This window comes from Sphaeramia orbicularis, chromosome 15 (assembly GCF_902148855.1).
Source record: "Sphaeramia orbicularis chromosome 15, fSphaOr1.1, whole genome shotgun sequence".
Lineage (NCBI taxonomy): Eukaryota > Metazoa > Chordata > Actinopteri > Kurtiformes > Apogonidae > Sphaeramia > Sphaeramia orbicularis.
This window is the reverse complement of record NC_043971.1, coordinates 2,662,742-2,676,613: the sequence shown is the minus strand read 5'-3', so window position 1 is coordinate 2,676,613 and position 13,872 is coordinate 2,662,742. Positions and strand designations below refer to the sequence as shown.

Sequence of the window (13,872 nt, the reverse complement as noted above, 5' to 3'; positions counted from 1 at the left end):
AAATAGTAAGTGTGGAGTAAACAGTTCAGGTTATTTATCTTGTTTCTTAGATTTTGTTTGTCATTTTCCTGTGACTCCTCAGTGTGTTTAAAGCAGGATGTTTGCATCATATTTATCTTTATATAACAATAAAACTGAAAAAAACAAACAAACTTTTATTAAGGAAGCAAAGAGACAGCATTATTTTTTCCAATATTTCTTTATAATGATCTAATAACAATAATTTAAACAAAATGAATCTAACTCTGACTTAGAATTGTATTTTATGGTGTCGTATCATGTCCTATTTTTTTCTTTTAAGGCATAAAAACATGAGGATTTAAATATAAATCATTACAAATTTGAGCCACAAAGGCCAGTAATTAACTTTTGGCTCACTTAAGGGAAAGTTTATTCTGTTTCAGACAAAAAAAAAAATCAGAGGTATTTATATTGATTTGGGTGCTTTTATGGTTGTTAAATGTCAAAATAGTAAGTGTGGAGTAAATAATTCAGCTTATTTGTCTTTTTATATTTTGTTTGTCACATTTCCTGTGACTCATAAGTGTGTTTAAAGCAGGATGTTTGCATCATATTTATCGTTGTATAACAATAAAGCAGAAAAAATGACTTTCAAGGAAGAAAAAAAACAGCATTATTTTTTCCAATATTTCTTTATAATGATCTAAAAGCAGTCATTTAAATAAAATAAATCTCATTGTGACTTTGGAAGGTTTGGAAATAGAAATGAGAAAAGAACATGATGATATTTGTGGTTTTTTTTTTTTTGTTTTTTTTTTCTGTCACATGTTAAACCAGAATGTGAGGATTAAGTAATTAGTGTAAATTATTCATCGTTTTTTCCTGTGACTCATCAGCGTTCTTAAAACAGGACGTTTGCATCATATTTAACGATATATGACAGAATAACACACACTTCCAAGCCAGTAAGAAAAGCCTCGATTCTGGAAAAATCAGCCTGGTATTTATTTGTAATGATCTAAAAGTGATGATTTTTAAGAAAATGGATGTAATTGTTTCTCAGTGAGGGACTCAGTCTACAACCCTGAAAATGAAAATAGATGGAACAGGGTTGTACATGTAAATTAAAACAGAAAACAGTCAGATTAAAGTTGATTTTATAGACGTTCTAAACACGTCAGTTTAGACCCAAAGCCTGAATTCCATCCACATTCATTCAGTATTTACATTCTGTTCTAATCACAGAGGCTCAAATATATAAATCCAGTCAGAACTATAAGGAAAGAACATTGTTTTAAGTGGATGGATTGATGGATGGATGGATGGATGGATGGATGGATGGATGGATGGATGGATGGATGGATGGATGGATGGATGGATGGATGGATGGACAAACGATGATGGATGGATAGATGGATGGACAAACGATGATGGATGGATAGATGGATGGACAAACGATGATGGATGGATGGATGGATGGATGGATGGATGGATGGATGGATGGATGGATGGATGGACGGACAAACGATGGATGGATGGATGGATGGATGGACAAACAGAGGATGGATGGATGGACAAACGATGGATGGATGGATGGATGGACAAACGATGATGATGGATGGATGGATGGATGGATGGATGGATGGACGGACAAACGATGGATGGATGGATGGATGGATGGATGGATGGATGGACAAACAGAGGATGGATGGATGGACAAACGATGGATGGATGGATGGACAAACAGAGGATGGATGGACAAACGATGGATGGATAGATGGATGGATGGATGGACAAACAGATGATGGATGGATGGATGGATGGATAAACGAGGATGGATGGATGGATAGATGGATGGATGGATAAACGAGGATGGATGGATGGATGGACAAACGATGGATGGATGGATAGATGGATGGACAAACAGATGATGGATGGATGGATGGATGGATGGATGGATAAACGAGGATGGATGGATGGATAAACGAGGATGGATGGATGGATAGATGGATGGATGGATAAACGAGGATGGATGGATGGATGGATAGATGGATGGATGGATAAACGAGGATGGATGGATGGATGGATGGATGTGCTTTCTTTCCTCATACTGGTCACTTCCGTTGTATCAGCAGTTTGATCCAAAATAAAAAACTCTGCACATAATAAATCCAAAGTCTAAAAAACTGTAAAAAAGAACCTGGATAAAAACTGGAATCTGCCCAAATAACAGTGTCAGGTGTAAAACAAACTGATATTCAGAACAAGAAGGAAAACAATGACATTTAAGTGTAAATATGTTGAAGAGCAGAGACATCAGACAGAGGTGAGTCACTGTAGTGAAACAGAAGCAGTTCCTGAATCTGTCTGACATGACCACAGCGTCTGGAGTCCCTCTCAGATCCGTCAGGTGTCCCCTTCCTTTGTCCTTCCAGTCATCAGTGTGATCCAGCCTCTGGACTATGAACGGGTTCCAAACGGGATCATCTACTTAACGGTGATGGCCAAAGACGGAGGAAACCCAGCCCTGAACAACACCGTGTCCGTCACCGTGGAGGTGATTGTAAGTACGACTACACAAACCGCACACTGGGACCACGACAAATACATATAGAACGTACACTACAAACAAAAAGTTAAGGATATTTTTTTAAATTTTTGGGCTGTTTTTTTCAGTTGGAATTTCTTGCACAGTGCTTTTTACTTTTTTGTGTGTGAATTGAATTGAAACATATTTTTTCATAGTTTTATTTAGAAATGGCAAAAATGACAAAAAAGAAATAAAATATCCTTCACTTTTTGTTTGTAATCCTGATCCCAGTCCAGGTACCAGAAAGGGTGCACATAGAGATAAAAAATAATACTGCTCTATCCAAGAATCAGACAGACCATTTGATTTGTCTATTTCTGTTTTAAAGTCCTAAATCTGTGTGTATTCTGGTGTCTCCTCTAAATGTGTCAGGCTTGTACCCCTGTCAGATCACACATTCTTGGCTGTACGGACACTCCAGCCTAATAGCCTCCATATTTAATGCCTACACACATTTACAAATGTTTCAGACCTCAGCAGAATCATGCATTGTTTATTGCATAGATGTGGTGTCCAAAGCATGCCTGCTGAAAAATTCCATATATTGACAGAAACAGTCAAATCAGAGCCACATATTTAGAATGTGGTGTACGGACACTACTGGTGTACGGACTCTAGCAGATGTGAATGGAAATGTGTCTGAGCACATGGTGGCATCTGTGTTCCATCTGGAACTAAGTCTTCTGGTACAGGAGGACACAAACATGTGGAACCAGTGAGAACAGTAGATCTGTAAGGCATAGAGTCCAGATCAGTGATGGAAGTATATTGGTGTACGGACACTCCAGGAATCTGGGTGAACAACGCACCATTGAAAACATGCGCTTCCACGTAAACATCCGTTTGACACATTGTTCCCAAATGTTGTGCAGCATACCAGGGAGCAGAGCCACATCTGTCTAGTTGTGCAGATTTAGTCCTAATAATACTGAAAGAACAGGTTCCCATTCTATTATTACAACAAGAAAAACACACAGATCTGCCCCCCCGTGTTTGTTTGTTTGTTTGTTTGTTTGTTTGTTTTTGTTAGCAAGATAACTCCAAAAGTTCTGGACGGATTTTCATGAAATTTTCATGAAATGTTGATACTGGCCCAAGGAAGAAATGATTAAATTTTGGTGGTGATCGGGGGTGGGGGGGCCCACTGGGGGGCCCCACTGATCGGCCCTGGCAGAGGTCTGCGCTGTCTTTTCTAGAAAAGTACTCGGAGAGTGTGATCATACTGACCCCAGCGGACTAAAGGAATGATTAGGGAGAACTGAATTGACCAAAATCACTCCTAAAATACTCCAAATCACCTCTAAAAGCCTGGCTACGTCTGAGCAGAGGAATGAAGCCATTATCAGTCTGCCCCAGGGCAGCTGTGGCTACAGATGTAGTTTACCACCACCAGAGGGAGAATGTGAGAGCGAATGAATAATGGGTCAATAATGTAAAGCGCTTTGGGTGTCTAGAAAGGCACTATATAAATCCAATCCATTATTATTATTATTATTATTATGCTAAGCTAGGCTAAGCTAAGCTAACGTTAGGGCTGCAGTTCAAACTGTTTGTCCCACTTGTGGAACTCATTAGTTCAGGACAAATGAATGAATAAAACCCAGTGTTGAACTGTTCCTTCAGGGTTTTCCAGGCTGGTAGATCCCATCAGAATAGCCCACTGGAACGCTTTGGGAAGACTAGACTGCAGTGCAGATTCTTCCACCAGCGCAGAATGTGTGCGTCATCGCCACAGGACAAGACACTGAGCATGTGCAGAATGGAAGGAATAAAGTCCAAACGGAATAAAGGCTTTACATGTCCAGGAAGAATTTAGAGCGCAGTTAAAAGAGGATTAAACCACTGACTTTAATCAGGTTTAAATTTAATCTGAACTTTTCTTTTTCAACTGGAATAAGGTGTTTACATGGACATCTGAAATAGGATCCAACCTTTAATCAGATTAAACCAGGAAGAACAGTTGTCATGGAAACGCAGGGATTGTTCAGTGCAATAGTTCTTTTTTATTCAGGTTACAGCTGACTGTGATAAAAGGACGACACATAGAAACAGATGGCGTTTATGGTTTACATGTTTGTTTTGCTGCAGGTGGATAGTTTGAATTCAGTCTGTGGACCCCCCCCCCGGTCTAAAGCTTCTGTGTGAGGCTTCGTTTGGAGTTTGTTTACCAGTGTAGATGTTAAAACCATCAGAGAATCCTCCTCATTTACAGATTTGTACAGATCTCGTCTGATTGGATTTTATCGACTCTCGATGCCGTCGCAGAAACAGAACTCTGAGTCTCCGCACGTTCAGAGGCTCCAAATCTGTTCATTTAATTTTCGCTCAGATGTGATGGAGAAATATGTGTCTAGACAGTTTGGAGATAAGTTCTGGAGCTGCTGAAGACTGGATGGAACTGAGTTCTGTTTACGTGGATGCTGTGTGTGACAAGTGTGTGGATCATATTATACATTTATAACAGGAACGTTAGTGTTAGTGTAGGTTCCACTTTGGCAGGCCGGGTTTGGCCCACAGGCCTTATGTTTGACACCCCTGTTTTACAACTTTACTAAGATGAGCTGAGATTTTATTTTATTTCATTTTACTTTATTTTATTTTATTTAGTTTTATTTGATTTTGTTTTATTCAAATTTATTTCATTTTGTTTTATTTCAATTTTTTTTTTTATTTTATTTTATTCTATTTGATTTTTTATTTGATTTTTTTTAATTTGATTTTTATTTTATTTTATTCTATATTATTATTTCCATCCATCCATCCATTATCCACCACTTATCCGGGGCCAGGTCGTGGGGGTAACAGTCTAAGCAGGGACGCCCAGACTTCCCTCTCCTCAGACTCCTCCTCCAGCTCTTCCGGGGGGACCCCGAGGCGTTCCCAGGCCGGCCGAGAGACATAGTCTCTCCAACGTGTCCTGGGTCTTCCTCGAGGTCTCCTCCCGGTGGGACATGCCCGGAACACCTCCCCAGGGAGGCGTCCAGGAGGCATCCCAAACAGATGTCTGATCCACCTCAGCTGGTTCCTCTGGATGTGGAGGAGCAGCGGCTCTACTCCGAGCTCCTCCCTGGTGACTGAGCTCCTCCCCCTATCCCTAAGGGTGCGCCCAGCCACCCTGCGGAGGAAACTCATTTCGACCGCTTGTATCCGGGATCTGGTCCTTTCGGTCCTGACCCAAAGCTCATGACCATAGGTGAGGGTAGGAACGTAGACTGACCGGTAAATCGAGAGCTTCACCTCTCGGCTCAGCTCCTTCTGAACCACAGCAGACCGGTACAGCGACCGCATCACTGCAGACGCTGCACCGATCCGTCTGTCAATCTGACGCTCCATCCTTCCCTCACTCGTGAACAAGACCCCGAGATACTTTAACTCCTCCACTTGGGGCAATTATATTATTATTTTTTATTCTATTTTTCCCACTGTGGGGAAATTCCACAGTTAACAGCAGCAACAAACAACAAGTAAGTGCAAAGAAAAAGACGGGTAGAAAAAAACATAAACAAGTGAAAAATTAAAATATAAAGACAAATACAAGAGAGCTGGTATTTATATAGGTTTAGAGTTAAATGAAACCTAGTCCTTTTCAGTGTTTCCTGACTGAATTATTAGGTTTTGATCGGTGTCTGAGCTCAGCTTTGTTTGGGTTTATCTCCGTCTGTGGTCTGCTGGAGCTTCAGTTCTTTTGTCACTCTTATCACTAAATGTCTTATTTTCAGTCCTGGACACAGTCACAGTCGTTGGGTCTCACACACACACACACACACACACACACACACTCACACTCTGGATCACAGCTGTGTGTTTTTTCTGTGGACTGTAGCGTACGTATGTGCAGACGTGGTTTGGTTTGTTACAGACATAAAGCCGCTCGTATCGGAACCTTTGCACAAACACTTTGATCCGTATCTGATCTCGGGTCCGTGTGGAGGTTTCCTGCGTTCAGAAAACATGGGTCTGACGGCGCTGCTTTTGTCAGATGGATGGTTTTTACATCCAGATACCGTTATCTGATCACTGCTCCACTTGTCTGTGGGTTTAAAGGGATGGATTCATTAAAGCTGCACTGGGTTTGTTTTACATCACTGACAGGAAATTCCACCAGTTCCTGAATTCAAACAGAAGCAGTGACTGTTTCTGTGCGTATTACAGCTGTGTTCACACCTGGACAGTCCTGTGGTTCGTTTATTTGATTCGGATCGAATGTGGACTTTATTTTTTCATTTGGGTCGGATCACATTCTCATTACACTTTTTGCTAGTGGACCAGAAGGTGTTCACAGAAGCACGCATGTGATGAACTGGACTGGCATTGGACAGACAAGTCAGGGGCGGGGTCAATCAGAGACAGCGGGTGTTGATGAAAACAAACATGGAGGTCCTCTGTGCAGTTCTGGATTTCACAACTTTGAGAAAATAATGGGAACTGTTCAGAACAGCTCATTCGGTGCCAGTTTGGTGACATGGACATGTGCCCACGTCAGTGAGACATTCGGTGTCCTCATTGGTCCACGTCTGTCCACAGCTCATGGCTGCTGCTGTCAGCTCTGACCACCCATGAGGCTCGCCTGCCTCCAACAGCTACGGTGGCTCGTCAAGCACAAAAAGGCACATGGTTCTTTGGCTTATTTGGGCTCAAAGCCGGGTCTGTTCACACCAGAAGTGGACCGGCCCAGAGTCCATTTAAAAACAAACAGCTTGTTTGGTTCAAATCAGAGTTGTCATGTTTGTATTCACACCTAAAAAAAAACAGTCTTAACGTTCTGGGGAAATGAACTGTGGTACGTTTTAAACAGACCAAACGAAGTAGGTGTGAATACACCTTAAGACTCATTAATGTTCACTTTACATCCATAAATAGGTACATCCATTGTTTTATATATATATGCATATATATATACACAGGGTGGGGAAGCAAAATGTACAATGAACATTTAGTTGTTTTTTCTCAGCAGACACTACGTCAGTTGTTTTGAACCCAAACATATACTGATGTCATAATCATACCTAACACTATTATCCATACCTTTTCACAAACTTTTGCCCATATGAGTAATCAGGAAAGCAAACGTCAGAGTGTGTGATTTGCTGAATGCACTCGTCACACCAAAGGAGATTTCCAAAATAGTTGGAGTGTCCATAAAGACTGTTTATAATGGAAAGAAGAGAATGACTATGAGCAAAACTATTACCAGAAAGTCTGGAAGATACTATTAAAGAAGAATGGGAGAAGTTGTCACCCCAATATTTGAGGAACACTTGCGCAAGTTTCAGGAAGCGTGTGAAGGCAGTTATTGAGAAAGAAGGAGGACACATAGAATAAAAACATTTTCTATCATGGAAATGTTCCTGTGGCAAATAAATTCTCAATAAACTTTCAATAAACTAATTGGTCATACACTGTCTTTCAATCCCTGCCTCAAAATATTGTACATTTTGCTTCCCCACCCTGTGTGTATATGTATATATATATATATATATATATATATATATATATACATAATGTATATCTTCGGCTTCCTGATAAAACCTGCTCTGTGACTTTTGGCACATTTTACAGGAGAAACAAAAAACTGTTTATATAACAGGAAACTGTGAAATATGACCAAAAAAAATCTGTTCCTTTAATGTTGGTACTTCTGATGGAATGTAAACAACTTTCACAGGAGACTGAAATTTGAAGCTATAATAGGAGAGATAGCAGGTTTTTATTCCCAACCAAAAATGTCACTGAGCAGGTTTTATCAGGAAGCCGACGATTTATTTTATTTATTTTATTTATTTAAATATACATATATATATATATATATATATATATATGTGTATGTATGTATGTATGTATGTATATAATTTATTTTTTATTGACATTCAGTATCAGACATTTGCATGCGGTACATCATATGTACATATAGCATACGTCTGTTGTCTGCTCTAAAATAATATTTTTGTTTTTTGTCCAAACAAAGTTTGTCTGTTCCTAACGTTGAGCGTCACTGCCTTCGTACTTCCATCCATCCAATGTGTTGGAATGAGCCTTTCTGTGCGTTCTGTTGATAAAGCCCCCCCTCTTTAGTGATGCACTGATTAGTGAGTTACCTGTGAACCCTGGGTACCGGGTCAGGGTGGGGGGTATATTTCTCCAGTACTATTATACAATGGACCTGAATCCAGGGGTCCGTCTGAGGGGCCGCTGACACACCCCTCTCAGCGTTCTTGTTCCAAACAGTGTCGCCCATGCACCCCTGATGAATATCAGCTTTGTGTTCAACTAAACAGGCCCAGGTATCACACTGAGGAAGTTGAGATGAGATTTGTATTATATTTCAATATTATTTCATTTATGTTTATATTTCATGCACGGTCCACACATTTCATCTCTTGCCCTTGTGTGAAAACGAAACTGAAATTAACAAACTTTCAACATCTGATTCTTGACTTCTGTGTCTCTCTTTTACAGTGGATCTTACAGGACATGTAACCTGTATCCACTGGACCCCCTCCTCTGCTCTGTGGGCCCCCCCATTAATTCCAGGCCCCATGAATTTGTCATGTTTACCCCCCCTTATCGGTGCCCCAGCCCCCAGGCCGCATGTTTTCCACCCCTGCTCTAGATAATACGACACCTTTTCATATGTTTTGTAAAAACACTGTTCTTTTCTGTAATGTTAGGGGATTAGTTCTTCTATTTTCTCAGTAAAAACCCTCTGGAATTTCAATGTACGCACAAACGCTGACATTTTTTTTTTTAATCTGTATTTTATCTGTTCTTTGTTTAACTTTTGTCGTCGATGTGAATCTTGACCTTTCCTAAGATACTGTAAATACACCAATAAAAAGCTAATGAGCAGCAGAACTCATAAACAGTATCTGCAGCGGCTCACGCTCGTCTCCCCTGATGTACATTCATTATAGATGGAACTTATTATTCATAAAAGGAGGAACCATGGAAGAGCAGAATGAATGGATCCGGCTGGAATATTTCTGCACCGCACACGTGTCTGTGAGCATCCCACACGGGGGACGAATATTGTGTAAAAGACAGAGGGAATCTTTGCTGAAATGCAGAATCTGACGGCAGTGGTGGTAGTGGTGTGTGTGTGTGTGTGTGTGTGTGGGGGGGGGGGGGGGGGGTTGTGTATTCCTGGGTCGGTCCTCCACAGTGTCGTGACTCACACCACAGGGGTTTATCAGCAGCTGGCAGAGGCGCACACACAATGGGCTGCACCGGCGGAACACAGGCCCAGTGGATGACGCTGCCAGTGACTGTTGTTTAAGTGTTAATGTTTGTCAGCGGCGGCAGCAGCGCGGCGGGGAGCGTCTCCGTCAACAACCACACACCAGGATGTGTCGGCGTTGCAATCGAGACTAATTCACCCGAGTGGGAGGTGAAAAAAACACGTAAAAGTGGATGGAGATCATGCGGTTCTAATTATTACAGGTTCTGTTGGTCCTTTTTAGACCTGGTTCTGGCATTAATGAGAACATCTGGAACTATTTTATGGCCTTAATTGAAAAATGTTGTATTTTTCCTGGATGGATTCATTTCAAATTTTATTTGTAGCTTCATTTGGATAATGTTTACAAAGTCTGTTCGCAGTTTTTAAAAATTGTGATTGTTGGATTTTTGACAAAGTTTTCCTTGTTGTTTTTTGATTTTCCTGTTATTTCCAGTGTTTTGGTGTTTTTTCTTAATTTTTTTTTTTTTTCTGTTTTTACTGAGTTTTGACCATGGAACTGCTTTGTGGAGTTAAACAGGTGCCAAAAAGCAGCTGGATGGATTTGGGAAAAAAGAGGCCAAAATAAAAACCACTGGGACCAAATTCAAATACCTGTTGTTCAGTGTGCTCCAGTTCATGTGTCATGTTAACCCACCATTATAACAGGCCACTTTGATTATTTATTTATTTAAAGAAAAATGTCCGGTGGAGCGTCTCCGTCAACAACCACACACCCGGATGTGTTGGCGTTGCAATCGAGACTAATTCACCTGAGTGGGAGGTGAAAAAAACACTTAAAAGTGGATGGAGATCATGCGGTTCTAATTATTACAGGTCCTGGTTGTCCTTTTTAGACCCAGTTCTGGCATTAATGAGAACATCTGGAACTATTTTAAGGCCTTAATTGAAAAATGTTGTATTTTTCCTGGTTGGATTTATGTCAAATTATATATGTATCTTAAGTCTGTTCACAGTTTTGAAAAATTGTGAGTTTTGGATTTTTGACGAATTTTTTGAAATATTTTGAATGTGCCATTACTTCTAATGGTCCATATTTTAATGGTTTATAACATGTAAATGGTTACAGATACTAATATAGTTCCTGTTGATCACTGATAGAAGTCATATATGGACTTTCGTTTGGGTCCATGACCTTTGACCTTGAGGGACTTTGAAGGGTCAAACACAGGGTCACCAATGTTTAGATTTCATACACATCATTGTCTCTGAAACTACTGGTTGGATTCATTTCAAATTGTCATATATTTTTTTAAATAATTATAAAAGTATTAAAAGTAATGGTAATTATAGTAGAAATAACAAGAAAACAAGAAAAGCACTCAGACAGCACAGACCTCCACCAAGGCAGATCAGCGCCCACCCCACACCCCCACCCCCACCCCCACCCCCATCACCACCAAAATGTAATCATTTGTTCCTTGTGTCAGTATCAACATTTCCTAAAATTTTCATCCAAATCCATCCATAACTGTTTGAGTTATCTTGCTAAGAGACAAACACACAAAGCAAAGTGATCACAATAATAATTAATGATAATAGTAGAAATAATAGTAAAGTAATGGTGATAATAATAATTGAAATAATAATAAAAGTAATGATAACAGTGGAAATAATAAAGGTAATGACAATAATAATAATAATAATAATAATAATGATAAGTAATGATGATAATATGAATAATAAAAGTAATGATAATAGTATAAATAATAATAGTATAAATAATAATAATAATAATAATAATAATAATAATAATAATAATGATGATGATAATAACAATAGAAATAATAAAAGTAATAATTATAACAGTATAAATAAAAGTATTGATAACAGTAGTAGTCTTAACAGTGGCATTAATAAAATCAGTAGAACCAGCAAATGGCAGTAATGGTAATCGTCATCAGTTGTTTTGCATCTTCTCATTGTTTACTGTTGCTTTTTTTCTTCTTTTAGGATGAAAACGACAACCCACCCAAGTTCAGCGAGCCGTCCTACATCGTCAAAATCCCAGAGAACATCAACGCTGGTGAGTCGGCCCATGCATGTGCGGTTGCAGTTGTGTTTGTGCGCAGCAGCAGCGTCAGCGTCACATGTAAACAGCGCCAGCAGCATGTGTCACCTGGTCCGGTCCTGCCTTTCAATTAGAATCCAGACAAAAGCCAACAGCGCTGGCGTCCCCGGGGCACGTTTCTTTATCTGTTATTGCCTCTTCTGGCTTGGACCGCCTCACTTGTTTAGATTTTGCATAATGTTTTAAAGCGCTCGGTCCGAATGCAGGATATTGAGTCTACAAAGCGAATCACTGCTGCTTTATTCATTCTCATGCATGCATTCAGACGGCTCTGTTATCCCAGACAATAGATTAATTTTCCAGCCGCTTGAGGAAATGACATATTTGACCGCCCCTTCCCTTTTCAGCTGAAATTCACCACTTTCTGCATCTGGAAGTCGATTGGAAGGCGCCTTTGACAGTGTGGGGCTACGGGGGCCTGGACTGGGCTTTAACCCTTTAAACCCTGATGACTGTGATGAGGAGTTATTTGAAATATTTCTACACAAAATTCAACTGTTTGCTCAATAGCAAAATATCAAACTGTGCTAATAGAATACACCAGTGTTTGTCAACCTTGGGGTCGGGTCCCCACATGGGGTCACTTGGAATTCAAATGGGGTCGCCTGAAATTTATAGTTATTGATAAAAAAAAAATGAATAAAATAAATAAAAGTATTAATAAAAAATATATGGTGAGTTGAGAGAGACAATCACAATCCATAAAAGACATGACAAACTGTGGTTGTGAAACTGCAGCACTGTGGTTCTGTTTCTGTGTCAAATGTTCACTGTGGTCAGTTTCAGATGCTGCAGCTCTTTCATAATTCATAGTTTCAGTTCTTGTTTGTTCAGTATTAATTGTCCTCCTTGTAAATCACAGCTGGACTGACTGGACAGATCCTGAGCCTTTGTGCAGTAATCTACACCTGGATTTACTGCCTCTGTCCACAATAATATACATTATATAGACTAAATATGTCTAAAATTAACGTTTATTTGCAACATAGTATAGCAAACTATTACATGATCAAAAACAAATTAAGTTTAGCAAAAAAAAAAAGTCTTTGTTTTGAATGTCTGGGGTCGCCAGAAATTTCATGCATGAATTATGAGAACCTTAGTCAAGATTTTTTTGTCTTTAGTGTTTTTATTCCTCCTTTGAAATACAAAAAAACAATGTGATCGATATATATATATATATATATATATATATATATATATATATATATATATATATATATATATATATAAAATATGAAATCAAATACCAGAAAGTGATATGGAAACAATGAAATTAAAATATTTTTAATGCTGTTAATCTGATGTTTTGTCACATTTTAACATATTCCAGTACTAGTTATTATTCACTTCATGGAGATAATATGCAAAAAAAAAAATTTTTGTTTGAAAATAAAACTAAACAAAACGTGTAAATACAGTCTAACAATTAACAATTGATTTCCACTCAAACATGTTAGTGCAGATCAGGTTTATCAAGAACAGCACAGTTACAGTAATGGTCTGAATGTCAGTGTATTATAGGATGGTGCGGAAGTGTCCTCTGTGTCAGCTGATCTGGAACTAAAACAAAACCCATGAATCTACAGAGAACAGCTGGAGAAGAACTGACCACTGGAGTGACCACTGGAGTGACCAGTATGTATGAAAGGGTTCAAATGGGGTCACCAGCCAAAAAAGGTTGAGAAACACTGGTTTACAGTCATGTCTCAGGGGTTAAAGGGTTAAGGGGCTGGGGGCCACCAGGCTCCGGATGCGGGGCCTAGATCTGGGCCGGTCTCTCATCTCCCGGTCTGCTCGGCTATTGATCCGGTCTGTGCCAAGAACGGACCGAGCCAAACACGCTGATAATCCACTAATCCGTAAACCCACTCAGCGCCGCGCCATCGTTCAGACGGGGATGGGGGGGATGGGGGGGATGGGGGGGCTTTGGGGGTGGGGGGGCTTTGATGCCGTTTGAGTCTGTCTTTGCAGCTCGTCCCCCCTCCCTTCTTCCTGCATCTGTACTCGACTTGG

General features: G+C 39.8%; 1 protein-coding gene across 1 annotated transcript in view; it reads left to right on the top strand.

The window, feature by feature from the left end:
• Positions 1 to 13,872, top strand: part of cdh23 (cadherin-related 23) — a 166,055-nt gene that overhangs the window by 7,495 nt on the left and 144,688 nt on the right. Inside the window, exons 3-4 of the mRNA XM_030155673.1 lie at positions 2,397 to 2,524; positions 11,739 to 11,811. Of these exons, the coding sequence (XP_030011533.1) occupies positions 2,397 to 2,524; positions 11,739 to 11,811 (201 nt within the window). The remainder of the gene's footprint in view (positions 1 to 2,396; positions 2,525 to 11,738; positions 11,812 to 13,872) is intronic.